The sequence below is a fragment of the Paramisgurnus dabryanus genome, chromosome 10, assembly GCF_030506205.2.
Source record: "Paramisgurnus dabryanus chromosome 10, PD_genome_1.1, whole genome shotgun sequence".
NCBI lineage: Eukaryota > Metazoa > Chordata > Actinopteri > Cypriniformes > Cobitidae > Paramisgurnus > Paramisgurnus dabryanus.
Genome location: NC_133346.1, coordinates 25,776,001 through 25,800,207, shown reverse-complemented (window position 1 = coordinate 25,800,207; position 24,207 = coordinate 25,776,001). Strand labels below are relative to the sequence as shown.

Here is a 24,207-nt window from a genome sequence, read left to right as displayed (position 1 = left end):
GGTACACATATTCGATCCCTGACTGTACCTGCTTATCGGATAACTATCCAATAAACTGATGTGCTGCATTTTCGAAGTATTGATTGTGTTTTCCGGCTCAGAGTACGACGCCAAATCGTAAACAGAATTGCAATGACTCGTTTGGGCACAGATTGATCCACAACTACCAGAAACCTGACAATGGAAGAGACCATGCATACATTGGTATTGCAATGGTATCACAGTTGTGGGTACATGTGGACAGCCGTCATTTGGCATTCCCAGAGGATACTTTAAAGCAAGGTCCCGATGATGATTCAGACCGGTGTTGTGATGGTTGACTGCAGATAGCGCAACTTTTAGTTTTTCATTTTCCCGCTGAAGTTCAACCGCACGTGCCTCCAGAAGATATCCCTCAAATCTTTTGCGTTGGCGGGATCTCTTTGCGGCTTCGTTATTACGGTTTCGTTTAAGCCAGTAGTTACAGTCTTTTTGCTCGTCGGGTGTGAATTCTCGTTTCCGTCGCGTCCCAACACTTGCACGGAGGTCTGGCATAGGGTACAACCGGTGCGTACTTTGCAGATCTTGGATAAAACCCAGTTCATCAAGCGTGGCGCAACAAGTAGCAGTTGACATCTCTGTTGTCGAGCTTTGAGCCCAAAGCTGTAGTAGTCTACATCTGTATCAGGTCAACACTAATTAGGTTATTTGTCAAAAAGTGAATTTTAGAAAGATATATCAGTTACTCTTTGGACACGCCTTTTTAAGGGAGTGACATGAGATAAGACCGCCTACCTCGCGGTCATTTGTCAACTTTAACCCATCAAAACCCTGTTTAGTTACCAAAACTGCGAAAATTATCAGAGTCATACGCGTGTTCATCGGGACAGAAATAATAGATATTTACATTATTGGGGGGATCAGAATAAGAATTTCTCAACGTTATTTTCCAAGTGGACAATTCTAACAATGCATATTTAATGTTGTCTTAAAACCTTACGAGAAACGTTTTTAATAATGGATTCCACTTTGATTACCACGCACCAGTGAAATATTAAATAAATAAAACACGGATATTAAATCAGACAAACGGTCAATGTATGACTGGTTTAATTGCAATAGCAAGGCAAATGTTCTTCCAATTTCTAAATGTGTAGATTTTTACTACAACTAAAAAAGTTGATAAAACCTTTTAAGATACTCCATGATACTTGACAATATAACATCTGGTATGACTTTATGCAACACTTCTGGCTAAACAATTAATGTCTGAAAATATTACAAAACAGTTACAACTTTAAAAGAGAGTCATGACATATATTACACATTTTTACAACAGGGATTCAATGTAAAAAAAATAAACAGACCAAATGTATGGAGTCTGCATCAATGTTATTTAATAGTTCCATACTGTGGTCCATGGTGCAGTTTCATAATGCACATTATTAACAATCTCCTCAAGCAAGGAGTCAGTTTATTAATGGATTATTGCTTTGAACTGCATATATGATTAAGCAAAAAAAAAAAGGCTTAGATTCTGCCTTAAGCAGTGTGTTCATAAAAAATGACAATGTCAACTATTAAAGTAGGCTACATTACCTTATTAGGATTTAATATATATGTATACACTGTCCTGTTCCACTGTGCTGAAGATTTAAAAGCATGATTCCTTATTATAGACTAAAAAAGCGGCAGCTCATGGGTGAAGCTAGGACCGTTTACACTGTCCAACAGCATCATGTGTTCAAACGAGTAAAAAAATAACATAAATTACATTTAGTTCATGTGTCATTTACTGGTTTCCCTTCACTTTTCAAAAATGCACAACTGACAAAAATGTGCATTTCACAGAACCGTTTTCTCATTTGATCCATAAGGTGGCCTACACTTCAAAGTTGACTTCATCGTCTTCTGTCTGTGGGCTGTCATTGTCCCCCAGGAGCTCTGTCTCAGGAACAGACAGGTCCTCATTGTGCAGCCCATGCTGAGAGGCCCCATCAGCTATATCGTCCTCGGTCGCCTTTTGGTCTTCATGCATTAAAGCTGCCTTTTCTGTGCCTGATCCATTGGAAGGAGCTGTGGTGACATAGCCTGTGCTGGTGGAGCCGCTTCCACTGTGGTGTGATCCAGCCTTGGCAACCATTTGTGGGTGCAAGTGCTGTGGAGGCATCTGCATGGGGATCTGCATAGGGTAAAAGTTTTGCAGATATTGATAGGCCGGTACTGGTTGGTAGCCGTTGACAGGGATGTAGAGCTGCTGTGGAACAATTGGCCTCATCTGACTCTTCATGGGCATAAACTGAGGCTGAGGAAAGGGGGATGACTTTTTGGGACTAACGTAGCGAGCGTTACTGATGTTACTGACAGGGCTTGTGCTTAGGGAGCTGGTCTGAGTGGTGTTGCTTGCCCCTGAGGTCTGCGCAGAGCTGTTGTAGTTAGACAAGCTCTCCCAGGTACGCAAACGTGCATGTATATCTTTGAAACGTGGCCTCCTTGCAGGGAACTCATTCCAGCACTCCAACATAAGCGTGTAAATCCAGGCGGGACAATCATCTGGGCAGGAAAGTACTTGTCTGTTGCGTATCATCTCCATCACATCTTGGTTAGAATAGCCACAATAAGGTTGAAGGCCATAGCTAAATATTTCCCACAGCACCACGCCGTAGGACCAAATGTCTGAGTCTGTGGAAAACTTGCCATATGATATGGCTTCTGGGGACATCCAACGAATAGGGAACGGACTGCTGCCCATCAACTTGTAGTAGTCCGCAGAGTAGACCTCTCTAAACAGCCCAAGGTCCAAGATCTTTACATTAAGCTTATCACAGACCAGGATGTTGCGCGTTGCCATATCTTTGTGCACCACATGGTGACTGGAAAGATATTCCATTCCAGCTGCTATTTGTGTGACAATGTGTAGGAAATCTGCTTGTTCCAGGGTGGATTTTACAGTTCGATCATCATCAGAACTTCCCACATCCGAGTGTGGAGATCGCATGACCAGAAACTCGTGAAGGTCACCGTGGCCCGAATAGCTGAAGATCATGCTCATGGGCTGTTCTTTAGTTATAACACCTAAAAGGCAGACAATATTGGGGTGCTGTAGCCGGGATCGGAGCATGGCTTCATGGCAGAATTCCTCCTTCAGTGAACCCTCATCTTTGTCTTTCACTGTCTTTATGGCCACAACCTGAGTCTGTTCACCTGGGGCCGTACCGTAGAGGTGACCTTTGTAGACTTTGCCAAAACGGTCTTCTCCAAGTTCTTCCATGAATCGAACAGCAGACAGATTAATTTCTCTAAGCTTTGCCTATGAATAAAATAAAATATTTGAGTGGTCTACTTTTGCATTGCCATTATATTTTCAGTTAGAAGAATTAAAAGCCTTTGGAAAATAACATTCTGGAAATGAATTTAGGATTAAATGAAATTATGGGAGATGAAGACTACCTGATGTTTGTGCTGATTTAAAAGGGGTAGTTCCACTTCTTGGCTTGGCAAGGCGGTGAGTTGCCGGCGAGTAGGCGTGTCAGCAGACTCCTTTTGTTTATTTCGACACATGCACACTAAGAAGAATAGGCAGGCGATAACAAGTGGGGTGGCTATGCTGGGAATTAAAATGTACAGTATCTCCTTCTTCACTTTTTCTGGGGGCTCTGTGAAAAAAAAAATGACGTAACATTTAGGACTAATTTACCTATATGTAACGAATACATTTTCAGAACATGTGTCATTTATTTAAAACATAAAAGCTATTTGATGAAATATACTATTTAGTCATGTTTATCAGTCTTTAAGATATTTTACTCACTGCAAGGCTGAATGTCACAGACATCCACTCTAACATTAGGGTCCAAAGTGTAACACCAAGGGCTCTCCATTTGCCCTCCAGGATTCCTGCAGAAATTGTGTCCTCCTCTGAGTTCAGGGTACTCAGTAGGGGTCAGATGATGACTGTGTGGATATTGTGTACTCCAGGGTTGGCACTGGTAGCCGGATTTTGTGACACTGACTGTTCCCCTGTAGTTAGCGCCGCTTCCATTGAAACACCTGTGATCTGGGGGTGAATCTTTAACAAAGATAGGCATTTTTAGGCCTGGTCTGTATTTCTTAAGAGTATTGATGAAATGCAAATCGGGATAAATTAAATCTTAGTAGTTTCTAAGTCAAATCCATATACTAGGTCATGTTTAAACCATTTTTTACCACAAGAGGGCCTTCTTGCTCTGCTCACTGTTGTCTGTTTTTCACACTTTTTCTGGGGTTATTTGTGAAGCCAATTAAATTTCATGCAATATTTTATTCTCAATCTGCTATAAAAGGATTAGGTCAAGCATTCTCTTCTTTTGATAAAATCCTATTTCTGAGTCAACCTACATTGAGGTGGCACGCCAATGCGAATGCAGCTGGCAGCTTCAGGTGAGCCAGGGTGGGGAAGCAGGTTGCATGCGGGCAGTTCGAGCTGCATTAAAATGAGAGGGTTGGACCGTGCAATAGTATACTCTGCATGACACAAGTCGTTCTCCAAAGCCTCACACTCATCCCGACAGAGCTGGCGCTTCCGTGGACCTCTGGTGCCCTCCTCACATAGTGGGAAAACATAATAGCAGAAGGAAGGAATGGCAAACTCGGAGCACTGGTCAGAGAGCTGTGTGGAGGTGCCAATCATGGTGAAGGCAGCTGAATGGTGCAACAATGATAAATAACAGAAAACAGAACATTAAGTATAATTATATATCATACATGTGTTGAGATGCCGTGCAATGACAACTTCAAAACTGCTCACCAGTGATGCGGTTTTCACTTTCTCCCTGCATCTGCAGAGACTCCACATAAATACTTCTGTTGCCAATGAAGCGAGCGCAAGCGATGCCTCGGTACGGCTGGCAGAAGCCCTTTTCATGTGTTCTAAAAGAGACAAAGAGAATAGAGATGACTGATACCACTGATGACCACAACAAATAGCTTTTGATTCTGATAACCCATCTACAAATCCTTTGCCAAATGCAGATAATATCACTGTTACGGCATAGGCCTATTTTTTTAAATGCATCAAATTGCTTCCTTGCTCGGCAACCAGAAACAGCTCAGTTAAAAAAGAGATTTTATATTTAGCATATTTATCTAAAGCAGCATACAGAATACATACAGTATATAAGGCTACACAGCTACATACTGCAAGTTACGGAATAGTGGTGGACAGTGTCACAGAACTGGCTGACGTGACTTCCTTTTATTAGTCACATTGTACAAGGCGGCCCTGAAGTCTATCTTTAAAGGAGACATTTAACAAGACTTTAAAAACATGTTAAATAAATCTTTGGTTTCCCAGAGTATGTATGTGAAGTTTTAGCTCAAACTACCGTATGAATCATTTATTACACCATGTTTAAATCGCCACTATGTAGGTGTGAGCAAAAATTTGTCGTTTTTGGGTGTGTCCTTTTAAAAATCAAATGAACTGATCTCTGCACTAATAGCAGGGCTGTGATTGGATAGTGCAGATTAATGTCCTTCTGACATCACAAGGAGAGCCAGATTCAATGACTTATTTTTTCACATGCTTGCAGAGAATGGTTTACCAAAACTAAGTTACTGGGTTGATCTTTATCATATTTTCTATGAGGATAAAAGCACTGGAGACCCAATTATAGCACTTAAACATGGAAAAAGTCAGATTTTCCTGATATGTCCCCTTTAAGGTTTCAGTTAAGCCACATGCTAAAAATCACAACAGGTTTAATTACAATAAGGTGGATGTTTGAACTTAACTTGTAAACCCCTTGTCAAGAATGCTACCAAAGTATGAAGAGAGACACAAAAACACAACAGAGAAAGAGGAGAGAAAAGAAACATCAAATATTAAACATTGTTGAGAAGGGAAATAAGTGGAGATGCACCAATATATACCGGCCAAATATCGGTTTCGCTCGATAAAAGCAATTATCGGTCGATAGTTTAAAAACAGCCGAGAGTCAAGGCCAATATATCCTGTCAATCAAAAGAGAACAAGAAAATGCAATAAATTTGAGCTCTGTGAGCAGAAAATACAAAAAGAAACATAACTAGTTTATTGTTCAGTATTAATGGTCTCTATATGGAAAAGTAACATTCAGAAATGTTAATCTTCAGAATTTAGTTAATGCAAGTAAATATAACAGCCAAGCTATCAACATCGGCATTAGTGGCAATTTTTTTTATATCGGTGCATCTCTAGATATAAGGGTTTTATTTCAGGGACTTCCTAATTCAGACCTATAGTATTAGCCATTTTCTCCTATTTCTAAACGATTTACTGTTAAACTAACATCCTGCTGTCCTAAGGGCCAAGACTACAGTAAAGACCATACAGGGAACTCTAGTGAATTCATGTGCATCTCATGACCTCTTGTTAATGGAGCTCATGTAGGCAAAACAACAGAGATCTGTGATTTGCATGTTATGACTGGAGCTGTTCAAAACAGGTTCCAATATTGTCAATTATCCTACCTTTGGGCTGTGCAGTTTCTATTTTCATAGTCTGCATTATACAGTGACTATATACAATTTCTATTCAAGATGTCCATCTTTACGGTTTCCAGTTTTCATTTATCTGGTGACTCACAAACTGGTTGGAATTAAATTCTGAGGATTTTAAAATGTTGAATGCCTAAAGGTCTTATTAGTTTCCTTAAACAAACAAAAAAGTTTCCATTTCACATTCAAATGACAACCCACAACAGCAATGTTTTAGCCAAAATGTCTGCATCATATTTTAACTAGACAGCCTGACTGGTTGTAACTGCAGTTTCTAATCAGCAACATACACTCACCTAAATGACTATTAATAGGAACACCATGCTAATACTGTGTTGGACCCCCTTTCGCCTTCCTTAATTCTACGTGGCATTGATTCAACAAGGTGCTGAAAGCATTCTTTAGAAATGTTGGCCCATATTGATAGGATAGCATCTTGCAGTTGATGGAAATTTGTGGGATGCACATCCAGGGCACGAAGCTCCCGTTCCACCACATCCCAAAGATACTCTATTGGGTTGAAGTCTGGTGACTGTGGGGGCCATTTTAGTACAGTGAACTCATTGTCATGTTCAAGAACCAATTTGAAATGATTCGAGCTTTGTGACATGGTGCATTATCCTGCTAGAAGCAGCCATCAGAGGATGGGTACATGGTGGTCATAAAGGGATGGACATGGTCAGAAACAATGCTCAGTGGCATTTAAACGATGCCCAATGGTGCCTAACGTGTGCCAAGAAAACATCCCCCACACCATTACACCACCAGCCTGCACAGTGGTAACAAGGCATGATGGATCCATGTTCTCATTCAGTTTATGCCAAATTCTGACTCTACCATCTGAATGTCTCAACAGAAATCGAGTGTCATCAGACCAGGCAACATTTTTCCAGTCTTCAACTGTCCAATTTTGGTGAGCTCGTGCAAATTGTAGCCTCTTTTTCCTATTTGTAGTGGAGATAAGTGGTACCCGGTGGGCTCTATTGCTGTTGTAGCCCATCCGCCTCAAGGTTGTGTGTGTTGTGTGTGTTTTCACACCATTCTTTGTAAACCCTAGAAATAGTTGTGCATGAAAATCGCAGTAACTGAGCAGATTGTGAAATACTCAGACCGGCCGCCTGGCACCAACAACCATGCCACGCTCAAAATTGCTTAATCACCTTTCTTTCCCATTCTGACATTCAGTTCGGATTTCAGGAGATTGTCTGGACCAGGACCACACCCTAAATGCATTGAAGCAAATGCCATGTGATTGGTTGATTAGATAATTGCATTAATGAGAAATTGAACAGGTGTTCCTAATAATCCTTTAGGTGAGTGTAGTTACTTTAAAAGTGTTATCTGTTATGAAGTGTAAGATGGAACCCAAGTGCAGACAGATGTTTGGATGAACACAAACTCTTTATTAAATAAACAGAAAACAAAGGCCCACGAGGGGGCAAAACAACATAAACAGGATAACTGAATGAGAAGGTATCAACACTAAAGGGACAAGACTAGACTATAACACTAAACTGGATAACAGTAAACAATAAACTTGACTAAACACTAAGAATACAATGACTTGACTAGACCAGACTTGACAGTATACTCACAGATGTGGAACACACAATGAACAAGCACAGAGCAACAAACACAAGGACCTAAAATAGGGGAGAACTAATGAGGACAACAGGTGACATAGGTTAAACTATAAAGATCAGGATGACAAGGAAGCGGGGTAAAAGTGACAGGACACAGGGAACAGGTGGTCTAGTAAAACCAATACTGGGACCACGTGATCCCACACAAAACATGGGTCTGTCATGATCCTGCCAAAAGACAAGATTAAACAAAGGACAAGAGGGCAGAATCATGACAGTTTTCATTAAAATTTGACTGTAATATTTCACTGCTGAGTTTAATGTTTTTTTGGACTGAGCATAACTGCATTTTATATACTTCACATTTTTCAAGACCACAAATATTAAAATTTCCAAGGCAATACATAAAATTTGCAGTGATAACAGTGAAAATTGTATTTATGATTGTAATCATTACAATAAACAAACTTAATGTACTTATTTATAAGGAAGCCTCAATTTTAACCAAAATCAACATTTCTACTTTCCTATTTTGCCTATAGCTCAAAATTAGACTGTGCGCATTCCGACTCATTTAGACAGCAAGGGTCAGCTGAGTTGCAAAACCCTTTATTTGATGAACATATAATATTTGCCAAGAGCATTTGCTTCATGCTTAGAGCAACTGACATCTAATGTGTCTAAACTGAAACCAGCATCATCAAAGCCACATTGCTACCTTATACACACAAGAATGGTCACATCATACTTATTGTTCTGCTGTGCGTCAATTAAGGGCTTGTTAACAAGGTTCTTCACTTGTTTATGGTATCCCGGTAAATATGCAAAGTATGCAAATAAAAATGCTATATCTCTTATATCCAATTCACACATCTACATCAGGTTTTGTTATAAGACATACCAGAACTATCTCTCCGGCTCCACTTGGCCTGGAAATGTCCATCTCTATTCAGTAATGTGGTTTTTCAGCTCTTAAAACAATCGAATCAAACTCAAAGTCCTGCCAACATCTGACAATAATTTGAGGAACCTAATTCTTTATCGCTTTATTTATTTATACCTTCTCAGATGTAGAGACATTTAACTGTAATAGTGTCCATTTTGGCAAAATCATGTACACTGTGAAAAATATTAACATTTTATTAACAGAAACAAACAGAAGGGAAATGCAAACATATGCAAAGGCAAACCTACAGACGAAAAAGGCAATACTTACGCATCATCTGCACCATGGGCTGGGGACTGTCCTGTAAAATACAGACAGAAAGAATCTGAATTAATATTAATCTCTTTCTTAAATGGAATTCTTCTTTTAAATCCTAACTTATTTATTAAGGATGCAATCAAGCTCCCCTTTCCCCCCCCAGAACATCATTTCTAAAAGGAGAAAGTTGTTTCTTAAAGGAAGTCCTTTAATAGAGAAATTCTGGGATTTATGTTGGTACACTCAAATAAATACACAGCAATGCCATGTTAGACTTTGGTGTATATATCTGTTAATCAGAGCTACTTTGAAAATCTATAGACTCCCCACATAATATGCGAAAACAAGCAGGAAGGAAAGAAAACACTGGAACTACGCCAAAAAGTTTAAGACCTGATGAAAGAATGATCCTATTGTTGCCCCAATTTTTTGAAACTGAAAGATCATTCAATGCCAAAGTAAAAAAATGTTAGAAAGCTCTGTACTGGGACACCAAACCAGGCAATTTCACAGAGTACGGGTCAAGTGACACCCTCATCATTCACAGCAATCATTTTTAAAATAACTAACCATTAAATCACACATGTGGTCAACCAATTATTTCTACCACTAGCCTGCTAGCTTGAATGAAAAGGATTGAAAGGCAATGAATTTTGACCGACCTTCCTAACCAGATCTAGGGACCCACAGCACTAAACATTTTGTCACAGCATCTGACACAGCAGAAAGATCAAAGATAACAAACTTGTGATTATTTGAATCAAATGTGTAACATAAAATCTTGAAAAGAAACCAGCCAATTAACAAAAGTTACTGTTCAATTAATTTTTTTTTCAACTCAATTTAGTCATGTAGTGCTTTTTACACTTTTCTAATGTTGTACCAAAGTACCTTTACATGGTCAAGAATAAAAGATGAAATTTTATTATTTAAAAAAAAGACAAAATGGAAAGGAGCCTCTTTACATTGGTTCCAAGATTCTGTGTTACTCCAATAATTCACATAGTATATTTATACTCATACAGCCCTAGCAGTTAATGTTGTATTTAGAACAAAATATTTGAAAATAAAAACCATCTAAGCCAGTGTTCATGTGTTTGATACAGCACTGAAAAAAACACTATGATAAGAGCATGGCAAAAATAAAACTTTTTATCTGCTTGTTAAGTCACGCACCGCTTAGGGCTGCAGTTCTGATCACAGATGCCATAGTGAAATAAAACAAATGCTAATATACACTTATCTAAAACTACCAAAAATCCATGATCTTAATTTTCATGGACATTAATTTTTATGAATTATAAGTATATTCTTGATTGTGTGAGCCTAGAGACTACAGTGTACACTGTGAGTTTATAAAAGTTCCGCTTAAATGTGTGATTGAATAAATAGTGCCCATGAACAGCTGTTTAAATAGTGTCCTTCATTAAAATGACTGGACCCAGAAAACAGTACCCTCACTTCATGACTTAACAAGCAGATTGACAAAGGCCATCTTTAATTTTTACATTCATCACTACACTCTTAAAACGAATGTGTTAAAATAACACATCTTGTGTCTAGTTAAGGACAACACATCTAGTGTGGTTTTCCAGATAGAGATTAGTTTAAGCAAGGACTAGGCTCTAGTTTAATTAGGAAATATAGCTAGTTTTAACAAATATGCCTTACTAAAAACATTACTTGTGTGCATTTTGAGGCAAAACAAAGGGCACTGAGGTATTTAAACATATCAGTGCAAGTTGTTTTTAGTTTGGACAGCTCTTACATTTATTTTATTCTAGGACTAGTCTAATCCCTCTCCGGGAAACCGCCCCATGATGTCTACACTGCAAAAAATAACTTTCTTACTTAAAAATTATTTAATCAAGATGTATTTTCTTGATAAGCAAAATCACCTAGAAAAATAAGTCTAGTTTTTAGACAACCAATATATAATTCAAGCAAAATATCTGCCAACTTTTTCTTAAACACTTAATTCAAGAATAATTTTCTCACCCCATTGGCAGATAAAATGCTTGTTTAAGCACAAATTTATTAAAATTTAATGTTTTTTTTTTGTTCTAAAAACTAAACAAATTTTTAAGTCATTTTGCTCATCAAGAATATAGATCTTGATTTAAGAATTTTTAGATATTTCTACTGCAAACAAAATGAAAAAAACTAAGAAAGACATTTTTTTGCAGTGTAAGCATGATGTTGAACAAATTTGGTGAAAATCACATGAATTCCTACAGGAGGAGTGTTTAAAAGCTTACCTCAAACATTTTAAATGGCCCCCACTTGTTGCAAAGCCCACCCATGTGCTAATTTTTGGCCGTGTTTAATAGGCGATGGCTCTGCTAATCTCATGTTAATCTTGAGTACCTACAGTATTGAGTAGTATTGTATCACTAATAATAGTAGTGTAACACTAATTGGGTCCGGAGCGAGTTTGGTCTTAAAGGGGAAGTTACCTAATTTTACTCCTTGCTGTCACTCATGTTAATCAAACAGCATTGATAGAAAATATCTCACTGCTCTTGATTAAATCACTTTTCTACCTTTAATAAGATTGTTTTTTGTCTTTTTTATACTTGTATAAGTTTTTGTCAGAATTCTGAAAATTATATGGCATTAAAGATTTTAATAACATAAAAACCTAATTAAAAGAAGAAATAAAAACTAACGTGATATCGTTATCATGATATGAAATAAATCCTATTGTGATATAAGATTTTGGTCATATCGCCCACCCCTACCGCCTGCAACTCATGACTGGTGGTTTTATTACTGGGACCGCCCCCATTGCATCTTAAACAAACACACTTGCACAACTGCACTGCTATCTCAGATATACAAATTACATCCATTGTTCCCATAATTCTGGGTTCATTGGGAAGCTGAACAGGCTTATACACTCTTAGAAAGAATGTGTTAATTTTTTATCTTTGTGCGTTAAGCTTTTAACACATTATGTGTAATTTTAACACATTATGTGTCATTTTGTGTTGATTTTGTGTTAAAATATAACACAAGTTGTTTTAAAAGTAACACAAAATGTGTTGTTTCAATATTAACACACAGATGGATGGATTCTGGGACAACGCATTTAGTGTGTTGTCCCAGAATTAACACTAATGTGTTTTTAACACATTCATTCTAAGATTGTATTTCCCTCACAAACAAACACACACTTCTTTGGTGACGTTGATTTCGTGTCAGCTCTTGGTTGGTGTGTGCGTGCTCTATTTCAGGTGAAGTGCACTTGTTACGCAACAGAATCAGTAGTCGAAAAAAACTTCCCAAAACTTGTACGAACCCAGAGGAAGTGTATTCGGCACAGAAATACTCAGTCATACATCCAAATGGTTCTTTCAAACCTTTGCCCATGTTTAGCACAAGGAATCCAACACTGTAAAAGGAAAACATCACTCGGGCAAAGAAACATCATTATCATGTTACTGCGCCTGAGTTCGAAGTGCTGCAAACTAAGTGCTTTTCGTGTAACTACTCATGTAACAGTCATTAAATAGGGAAAACATGGAAGTGTTTGGTGGCTTCAAAATAAATCCCTGTTTGGATCTCAATGAATGAATGGTGTTAGGCTAAATGGACACGCTGTAAAACGATTAGTTGAGGGAAGAACAAAGTAAAATATTGAAAAACAGTGGTGTTTTTCCTAAACCGTGTTAATAAGCCAGAATGCTTGAAATACCATTAGACCCCCAAAATCATGAGACAAATTAAGTAGCGGTTTCCCGGACAGGTCTTATCCTAGTCCCAGACTAAAATTCATGTTTGAGCTGCCTTAACTTTTTCCCCACCATTGATGAGTTAACTTGTCAGTTAAGAGAAAAGCTTCCCTGCCCTATCCATTTTCCGTTATTTTCCACCAGGTAGCCATCTTACCTGACTTAACTTTTTAATGAATCAATCAAATGTTCCTACTTCAGGAAAAAGAAGATTTCCATTACCTAGTCGCACGTAGAGTACTCCGGTAGATGAGATGACTTTGGCTGAATTGGAGGCCACACACTGGTAGTATCCGGTGTCAGTGGTGTCCAGGTCTTGAATGCGGAGCTTTGATCCGCCATCTGTTTTGCGGATGGAGACACGGCCCGGCTCCTGCACCACTGGGGCATCATTTTTAAGCCAGCGGATGTTGGGCCGAGGATGGCCTGCCACTTTGCAATGCAACGTAGCTGTCTGGCCCTGTATTATGGTTATATTGTTTGGAGACTCCAAAAATTCCAGGTAATCACCTGAGAAAAAAGGGCAGCTGTCAGGACCCACGGAATTACAAATATTATATAATATTAAAAAATAAGGCTAAACAAACACTTGATGGTACACACTGACAGCATTCGTAGGCTTGTGGTTAGAAAGTCAGGCTTTTAACCCTACAGTTCGAGTCTTGCGGCAAGGCACCTTAAACCATATTGCTCCCCGGCTGCCTTGTGTGTGTGTTCGTGCACAACTTGCAGTGTGTGTTTACTACTCACTGGGATGGGTAAAATTCAGAGGCCACATTTAGAGTATGTGTTGCATACTTGACAAGCATGTCTCACTTTCTAGTAAGAAAAATAAATATTATGGAGGTCAATGGGTACTGTCAACTGTGTGCTTACCAACATTTATCAAAATATCTTCTTATGTGTTTAACAGAATAAAGAAACATATAAAGAGCTCTTTTCCAAAACGCGATAAACACCATTTTTTATAACAATTGAGTTTGTCATGTCATTTGGCTGTGTACTGAACCTATTCACTGCTCCATGAATGTTTCATGCCAAATCACTACATTTCCTTGTTAAAATGTAGGTACAAGATGCCGTTCTTTTCCAAAACACGATAAGCGCCGAGCCTATTTTTAGCCTAAACGCCAATGTCGGGCAAAAGTACAAAATGTGGCTAGTGAACAATGCAGGGACATCTGTAAAGTTGTGCTTTTTGGATTGGACATTATGAGCGCGTTGTTACATGGTATGTCACTGAGAGCAGATCGAGGGGAGCTAGCTGTGTGTGCGTGTGAGGTTAATACAACTGTGTGTAGACAAGAGAGAGAGAGAGAGAGAGAGAGAGATGAAATATATTAAGCAAAAGGGGTTCCTAACGCCCTGCTTAGGAGAAAACTGAAATGGTGGAGGGAGTAATAGCAAGTTAGTTTGTATTTCATACTGGCTCCAATGTATATCACAATCTGAATAATTTACTTATTCATTTATAGTATGAAGAGTCCCTGAGTATGTGTTGCATGTTCTCTTATTTGTTTTTTTGTTTTGTTTTTGTTTTTAAGAAAAAACATAAATTTATGGAAAAAATATATGGATTATATAGCGTTTTGAAAAAAAATTAAATTAACTTAGAATTTATAATCAACAATATTGTTGTTTGATTTAATAATCATTATTCAACATGTTCAGATTGAGCAAAAAAACAATTTTAACAGAATAAATTGAATATTCACAAAATGTGTGGGTCTAGGTAAAAAAATGTACTTTTTCTGAAAACTATCGAAATGGATTTATACAGTAGCATTTTGGAAAAGAGCTCTTCACATACAGGTTCAGAAGATGAGGGTGAGTAAATTATGACAGAAGAGCTGTGTAATAAGTGGGATAATGTGCAGTCAGCAGGTTGTTATCGCAAAATAAACCCCTTCAGTGTGATTTTCAAGACATCCTGCTTCCTATATATTATGCCTCACAAAACAGTTAAGTTGATCTGTGTACTGATTATGTTTTATAGTAGTCTGGACTCCCATTTATCTCTTTAAGGGACTATATGTATTTTTTGTCGCTAGAGGTTGCGCTAAACAAAAAAGCGTAGCATGATGATGTTGTTAAGTAGTGTGAAATGATGAGAGCTTTTGTCTTCACTTCCACTGCAGATGGAAATCAATCCATCCTCTTCCTATTCCAATACCTCTCAGAACGGGTTTTTGCATCTACTTTCAATATTCTGGAAAAAAACTCTTGTCAAAATGCATAACGTGAAAAGATGACCTAGAATAAAATTATTAACCCTATGTTTTAACCCTAAAACATAGGGAGGAGGGTTATATTAACTTCAAGAAAACCATAATAATCTGGATCAAGGGTGTGATACTGATAAACATTGTCACACAGCAATATTAGGTTAAGACAGTACATAATCACTATTATGCATGCTGTTGTTGTACATAAAACATTTGACAAAAATGATCACTTCCTAAATTTTAGACTTTTAGAAAAAAGCCGATCACATGGCCATCACATGATCTGTCGCAAATTGACAAAGTTATTACTAATATTAATGACAACAACAAAACTAATATTAGCCCTACCGCAACCCTGCAGAAGACAAATGGGTTTGGAAATATATTTACCTAAAATGTACTTTGCCAGTGTTCAGGGTGAGTTACAAAGCATACAAAGTGTAATGTACCAGCACAAACTCCAATAATGCACAAAAATTGTTATTGAAGGGTTGATAGTTATTTTTAACCACACAACAAACAATGGATATTTTTGACCCTAGTCTGTTGACTCAGACATGTGCTCTTCACATCCACTCAAGAATTACTCGATAGTATGTAAGTGAGGAATGCAACACTTTTGCATTAGGGGAAAACAGACAGAACAACAACAACGCCTCAGACTGTGAAAAGTGTGACCTCATAGTGTGCGTGAAGCCAGACAGAGCTCAGATAAACACAGGCGTGCATGAGACAGACAGACCTTAGCCTTATCAAGCAGACATAAGAATCACTGCTCATTCAGACCTGATCTGAAATCAGATCTTTCAGCTCAAAGCCAGGACGACCACATGCTACAAGACAGAAAAATGTCACCCTGCAGATATTTGAAGACTGTGCTTCTTTGTGTCTTGCTGGTCCACATTTTGCTACAAGACAGAAAAATGTTGCCCTGCAGATATTTGAAGACTGTGCTTCTTTGTGTCTTGCTGGTCCACATTTTGGACACCTAAACATATAGGCTTAGTGCAGCAAATACAAGCACAGTCTTCCTCAAAGATCTGCCATTGTCTAAAGAGAAAAAAATCAATAATTGCAAAGAAATAGAAAGAAAAAAGTGTTAAAAGCCAGATTTGTGTTGCACACCCAGACAGTAAAGAGACCTAGATCTTCGTTGTGGTAAGGGGGCAGGTTTTTACAGGCCTGCTAACATGCACGACTGTTTCACATCACTGAACAACAGTCCCCGACCATCATCAACTTTAAACAAGACAATGTGTAGCTAACCCTATTCAGGTAATGTAAGCATGTTAAAACATGCCACATGAATATTATACACAGATTTATTATTTCTCATGCATGAAGGCATGGTGCCATCAAATAGTATAAGACAGGCCCTGCTAAGCTTATAAAGAGCAAAATTGAAAATAAAGTCAAAATTAAGCATAAGAAAATAAAACAACTACGAGAAATTAAAATAGTACTTTGCAAACCAGGACGACCAGTCACTTTATTTTGCCAAAACCACAGCGTACTGTGAATGGTGTTTGTTTTTTCTACCTGAGAAAGGGTAAACTGAGGTTAATTGTTAGGTTAAAAATGTAATTTTGTCATCTTACAACACTGTGATACAGTTATGTCAAGATCATGGGTTAGTTAATGACAAATTCTGTATTCTGCAGAAGCTGGCATACTGTACTATGATTCAAGAGTACTTGTATTACACAATACCAGTGGCATAGTGTCTGAGTATGCAGGGTATGCATGTGCATATAGACCTTTTGCATGTTGCAAACAGAGGTGACTTTTTGTGGGCGGAGCCAAACTGGTGGCAGAAAGTGACAGCTCTGCAAGTGTTTTAGTGTTAAAATGTGATTTTTATGGATCCGTTGTTCTGTCGAAGTCTGTTTCCCCTATGTTTCTCTTTAGTGTAATGTTTGTTATAGCGTTTTCACCACGTTACGTTTATTTTTTAGATAAATAAAATTTTTAAATGGCTTGGCTACTGATACAGTATGTGTGCATGTATGGCTGCGTTTACACTTGGCATTAACATGCGACCTGTATCCGGATGTTGTCCACATACACATTGAAAAGACAAGTGTAAACGCGTCTGTGATCGGAATGTTATCCGATCTGTGTGTCCTGATGCAGAGGTAGTCGAGGATGCTTTGTGATCGGATCTCATTGTAATGTAAACGCAATCCAGCCATCGTATCTGCATTTGCAGGCCAACGTCACACAAAACCCCGCCCACTATCATCTCATCTCACTGACAGCTGTCAAAAATAAAGGACGTTATGTCATGGAGCGCAGGTGAGAGACGCACAAATTTATATTTGTGGAGAAATGCTAGCTAGCTTAAACGTATCTTGAAATAAATCGATATACAAAAGCATGTTAACACTGTTCAATTCAATTTTATTTTTATTTATATAGCGCTTTTCACAAAAGTCAATTGTTTCAAAGCAGCTTTACATAAATAGAAGCAGTGAAAAGCACAGAAAACGACAGATAGCACAACAGAATACATGATAGCATGAGCAGTTAAATTTGCTGCGGCTATGACTCAATATTATAATTGCACGTATTACTAAAGCAACGTATAGAAGAGGAAGCTAGGTAAAGCCCAAAAAGGCTGCCTCCCCGGGGTGAAAAACCCCCTAGGAGAAAAAAGGTTGACTGTATTTAACTTATTCAGGCATATGTTTAACATGTTTCCACTATTTATGGAGGGATTTAAAATTTAATGGCAGAATTGAATAAATTATGTTTTATAATATAATGTTTAAGTTTCCATGGCGACATATTAACGTGAATGTTGCGCTTCTTTCTGGTCAGTCAGCAGTTTCTATCTCATTTAACACATTTAAGTTACTTGAAAACACTTACAAACCATAATAACATTAACCAAATACATTTATTTAATGTTGGTTTTATACAAAGTAAGTTACTTATAAATGTGTTTGTAAATTACATTACTATACGATAGAGGGAGACATGAACAGGAAATTGTTAGCTGTTTTAGTTCAATCATATTCGTAAATCATAAATCAAAAACGTATGAATTCAGACAGACTAAAAAGTCGGGAAGGTCATGTTTCACACGGATTTTGTTGTTGATGAAAAGCATGCGGGTGAAAGTCAAGTTCAGGTAACGGAAACGTGCATCCTGGCGCGGACGTTGCAGATAAAAAAAGATAAAGCCTTTAAAGCTAAAAAAAAATAAAGCTTAAAATGTGAACATCACGGTTTTTGGGTTTGCTAGTTATTCTCTGCTGTTTGCTTATCAGTAACACTGTACAATACTAGGGCTGTGACGGTGGCAAATTTTTACCACCGCGGTGGAACCATCAACAACAACCGCCGGTGTTGCGGTGGTGGGGTCCATGGGGGGGTTAGGTTGGTTTAAATGGTGAAAGAAAATAAAGTTTCACTAAATGCGCTTCCTGATGCGCGCGACTTTAACCTGGTAAAATTTTTATTTCACAACAAAAGACAAACGTGATGTGTATGTATCACTGTCACTGGAGACCAAAAGAAACTAAAGCAGACGCACAACACAGTGACATGGCTAAACTCCAACGTGCTGAGTTATGCTAAAATCCACCAGTTTAGTGGAAACGCCATACATGGTAATGTAGCGGAGATTTGTGTATTAACATATAAAACAATGTTATAAATTTGTATCTTAGGCTTTAAATTACTGTACAACTTTTGTTATTATTATTTCACGTGTAAAAAAACTGCAATTTTTACTTATTATTTTGTTTAATCATTCACCTGATATGTGACGTCACACAACCGCCGGTGGCACTTCACCACTGCGGTGGCATTGCACCACCGCGGTGGTGCGGTGGTCATGACAACCGTCCCACCCCTATACAATACGGGATTGCGGTTACCGCGACAACCCTAAATCATTTGGCGAAAGACAGCTGTAGCCATCTGTGATTGACAGCTATCCACCCAGCGCAGGTCTCGCTGAACGGGATCCGATCACACATCCAGATACAGAAGCCACATTTATGTGACAAATGTAAACGCGCCGTGTCCTGATATATGGATGATCGGATCTGCGTGAATGGATCACCGAGATCGCATGTTAATGCAAAATGTAAACGCAGCCTATGTAATGTATATGTATTGTCCTTTATTGGTAAATCAATTATTTTTAAAGAATTAAGTACATATAAGAGCAATACTCTCATGTATTCTATATATAATATCATTTATTAAATATTTAATTATTTTATATTATTTCTTCCTTATATTTATAGCCTACGTATTTGCTCCAAAACTGTTATAAAACACTTATGTTTACATACAAATTAATTTGTATAGGGCTGTTTATATAATAACATATTACATCATGTGTGTGTGTGCTATATTTAGTAAGTATGTAAACATCATAATTTTAGAACAAACAGGAAGAAGACATAGGCTAAGAAATAAGGTAATAAAGTAGGAATAGAAAAATGATCTTTTATCCTTCTAACTAAATTATAAACGTAACATGATGAAAACGCTGTAAGAAATACATAGAGGAAACACACTTGGACAGAACACCGGACATCTTCTCTAATTAATTTCTTTTCTAATTATTAATTTTTTTTCAAATGATTTCCTCACTCCAGTCTGTCCGTTTAAGGGCTTATTGCAATGATAAACACCTACGTTTTTCTTCAAAAGGTGTCTTTGACGACGGCAGAGGCGATTCTAGGGTTAGAGCTTTAGGGGTGCTGAGCACCCAATGAGCTCCGCTGCCACCACCCGCTCTTTTTTCCTACAGAAACCAATAATATGTCTATTGTTAAATAGCTATCATTTTAACATTGGTTCTACTAACTCCAAAATAAAGATTTTTTTGGAGACCTTTCAGGCATGAAAATGGGTCAGGGGTGAAAAAGATGAGAAGAATATTACCCCTCTAGGGTCCGGGAGCATGCTCCCCCTTAGAATTTTTTTTAAAATAACATATTTTAACAACCCAGTCTCACCCCATGGCGTCAATATTTGACGACACTTGACCATGCGTCAATATGTTGACGCGGAGGGTATACCTTTCGCGTCACTTTTTGACGAACTGGGGACTTCAATACTATCAGGTACGCGAAATTCTCTTTCCTATTTTCTTACCATTTTCTACCATTTTCGCGTCGGTTTAGGGTTAGATTTACATAATGACATCCCTACCCAAACCTATCCCTAACCCCAATGTCAGTTGACAACTGTTTAATTTCGCATATCTAATAGTATTGAAGTCCCCAGTTCGTCAAAAAGTGACGCGAAAGGTATACCCTCCGCGTCAACATATTGACGCATGGTCAAGTGTCGTCAAATATTGACGCCATGGGTGTGAGACTGTGTTGATTTTAAAGCATCAATCTGATGAGTTTTCAGATGCATTTATTTGCCAACCTTTTTATTTCTAATTAATGGTGAGCTAGCACATTTTTGCCATTAATGCCATATTAAAGTCTCAGGACAAAAGGTGGGCTACAGCAGCAGTGTGGGTATGGTTTTATGTGAATATACAGTGTATCGTTTTAAGCCTTTATCAAAATGTCAAATCTCCTAATTTATAACTTTTATGCCTACAACATATGGTAGGTTTATTAATAGTTTGTTAATTTGCAGCTTTTCCTTTAACAGTCCTTTAATTGAACCATTATATGTCTAAAACAAAACACTTGTGACTCCTGCACTAAGGGTTAAAAACGTTTTCCCCTTCATATTAGTCTACATGTGACAAACTAAAAACTATTTATTGTCTAGTTTGATAGTCAGACAGTTAGTGATTTGACACATAACTTACAGGTACTGGTGGTATACAGTGATATGTAGTTTGTTTTCACTCTGTTCCAAACGCCATGTTTTCATGACGACTGACCAGAAAAGACGCAAGTGACATAGGTGTCATTTACACTGGGGACGCTGGGGACATGTCCCCACCACTTTTTTAAATGGCTGATTTTGTCCCCACCACTTATTGGAAGCATTTGGTTAAAATGTTCTGAAAGTCAAGGGAACCAAGACATGTTACAAGTTTATTTGCACAAAATTAAATATGCAATGCATTAAATTTAAGAATTTTTTTATATTTTTACTGAAAACAAGACAAAAAAAAGATTTTTTTTCTTGAAAATAATTTTTTGCAGTCAACATTGTTGAGGGTTTTATCCTGCACTGCAAAAAATTATTTTCAAGAAAAAAAAAATCTTTTTTTTTTGTCTTGTTTTCAGTAAAAATATCTAAAAATTCATAAATTAAGATGCATTTTCTTGATGAGCGAAACGACCCAAGAAAATAAGTCTAGTTTTAGACCAAAAATATCAAATTTAAGTGCTTTTGTGCATAAAATAAGAAAAAATCTGCCACTGGGGTAAGCAAAAACATCTTTAACATTTTTCTTAAACACTTAATTCAAGAAAATTTTACTTACCCCATTTGCAGATTTTTTTGCTTGTTTTATGCACAAAATCATTTAAATTTGATATTTTTGTTCTAAAAACTAGACGTATTTTCTTGGGTCATTTTGCTCATCAAGAAAAAGCATCTTAATTTAAGAATTGTTTGATATTTTTACTGAAAACAAGACAAAAATACTAAGTAAGAAAGTTATTTTTTGCAGTGTGGCCCATTTTTGATAGCCATTCTTCAATATTTTTGTCCCATCCTGCTGTAATGTTTTTTCATCTGATCTTTTGTCCCCACCACTTTTCAACACAAACTGACGCCCCTGGCAAGTGATGTCATGTTTACATAACTCCCGATTGTTAAAATGAGTCTCAAATTAACGATAAATCATATAATAAACTTTAACAACGGAGACACACGTATGCAACTTTCCCACTGAGACGCACAAAACTGCATGCGTCTTGCGGAAGAACATTGTAACCGGCGCTACTTCTCTCTGTTTAAGTCTATGGACGAGTCACCCAGGTACTGTACTACTCCGCAGCGCGCGGGTAGTGTACCCGCCGGACTAAAATAATCCGAAAATAAATACTTATTATACGTGTACCATGGTGATTCAGTATAAGACAAAAACACGGCTTGAAAGATTGATTCGTGATGTACTCGCTCATTATAAACATAACGTAAACATTTTGTAAGATTTGAACAAAAAAGTTGCATCAACACTTTTAACTGATTCTATCTCTGCGTGTGTTTCGCGCTGAATGACGAACGGGGCGATGCAGGTACACAGAAGTAGAAGAGGATGACACCATTTGCTAAGGGGGGAGGTTTTCATTTTCTACCTTATTATACATTTTAAACCACAAACTACGGAGTATGTTTTGGACATTATTTAACCTTGTCAAAGACGAACGGACATTTTAGAATAATTAAATTTCTTGCCCCAAGTTTTAGGGGTGCTGAGCTCCTTTTTAGGGGTGCTGAAGCACCCCTAAAAAGGGGCTAGCCTCGCCCATGGACGACGGTATACTACAAAAATTAAGGTCATCTTTTTTTGGCATTTATATTCTGACACTCAACAGCAAAACCAGACATTTTCTTGCTCGTTTCACTCGTGTCTAATGCATTTCCACTGTTGTTCTGCCACCACATTGCATGCGCAGCTTGCAGTGATGCAACTGTGATGTCTACTTGCAAAAGGTCTATAGGCCCAGGTAGATTTGGCACCTACATCTATAGTTATGACGTCATGCGCTTCATTGCTTGTTTTAAACAGTTTGTGTCTCCAGCTCAAAACGAGCCAATATTCTGAGCTCTTATACTGAGCTATATATATATATATATATATATATATATATATATATATATATATATATATATATATATATATATATATATATGTATACGGTCCGAAAATATAGGCATTTAAACTTAGAGTTTGTTACTTGAAACACAAGTTTCTATTATCACAAAAATGTTAACATAAATTTAAAATGTGACATTGCTACGCAAAGTAACAAAAATCACAAGCACAACAATAAGAAATTTTACTTCCTCAATTTTTTGCAGTTTTCTACTGCAAGTTTTCTGTCCTGAATTGTCTTTCCCTTCAAGTTCTTTTTTTAATAGTTTTAAGACACTGCCATTTGCACCTGAAAACTATTATAGCTTCCTTTAGTCCTAATACCTCTTGGTCCTGTGGCCAATATAAACAGTCTCTGCAGTGCTCATTTTCTGAGATGCTATTAAATAGACCTGCCAAAGCAAAGTGGTGTTTTTTTCCTGAAGCAACCACTTGATTTATGCACATTGAAAGCACAAATACAGATTCACTTTTGCTTGACATAAATGGCCTTACCTGAAAACTTGCAGTTAAAAATGAAGTAGTTTCATGCATTTCAAGGACACCTCTCAGGTTTTAGAATGGCGTGATATAAGTGCAAGTTTAAATGTGCATGTTTAAAGGACAAGAGAAATTGAGTGTAATCAGATAAGAGATTCTGTGAAAGGTTTAACATTGAAGTATCCCTCACCAAACAGACTGGCAGTCTTTGAGACCTTGAGTAAATCATAAATTGCAATTATTTAATCACTCTCATGTTCTTCCAGACCAATAGTGGTTAAATTTACCATGCACCAAAAAAAGAGAAAAATTAGAAGAATTTTGTCTGAGTCAAGGACAGGTCAGTGTGTCACATTTCCTTTCAAGTCCAGACAATTGTTTTAGTTTGTTTTTCACAAAACATTTGAAAGAAAAAATACTGTGTTTGTGTGCATATGATTTCTTGATTGAGTTAAGTGAAGTTTTATTGTACAATACCTTGAACAGTTGGCAGACCTCCACTTTGGGCCTCAGCTAGAGCCTCAATCTCTCCAGACTCCGAAAGGTTCACATCAGCTACTGCAGAAAGACAGGTATTAGTAAAAATGATAACACTACTAATACATTATAAACTTTAAAACTGTTCAAAGCTGTTTTGTTACATTTTGTTATAAATTATTTCACAAAAATTTGTGATAGTTATGATATGTACACATTGCATTTCAGAAATCTTTGTATGTGC

The 24,207-nt window shown here is 37.5% G+C and overlaps 1 protein-coding gene across 2 annotated transcripts in view; it reads right to left on the bottom strand.

The window, feature by feature from the left end:
- Nucleotides 1–1,352: 1,352 nt before the first annotated feature.
- Nucleotides 1,353–24,207, bottom strand: part of ror2 (receptor tyrosine kinase-like orphan receptor 2) — a 134,691-nt gene continuing 111,836 nt past the window's right edge. The window contains exons 2-9 of one of the 2 annotated variants that reach the window (XM_065240636.2): nt 23,964–24,044; nt 13,239–13,526; nt 9,295–9,325; nt 4,766–4,887; nt 4,357–4,659; nt 3,791–4,048; nt 3,430–3,635; nt 1,353–3,289 (exon numbers count right to left, since the gene is read on the bottom strand). In XM_065240636.2, coding sequence (XP_065096708.1) covers nt 1,862–3,289; nt 3,430–3,635; nt 3,791–4,048; nt 4,357–4,659; nt 4,766–4,887; nt 9,295–9,325; nt 13,239–13,526; nt 23,964–24,044 — 2,717 coding nt within the window. In that variant the 3' untranslated portion in view covers nt 1,353–1,861. The remainder of the gene's footprint in view (nt 3,290–3,429; nt 3,636–3,790; nt 4,049–4,356; nt 4,660–4,765; nt 4,888–9,294; nt 9,326–13,238; nt 13,527–23,963; nt 24,045–24,207) is intronic. The other variant, XM_065240637.2, reaches the window with a different exon arrangement.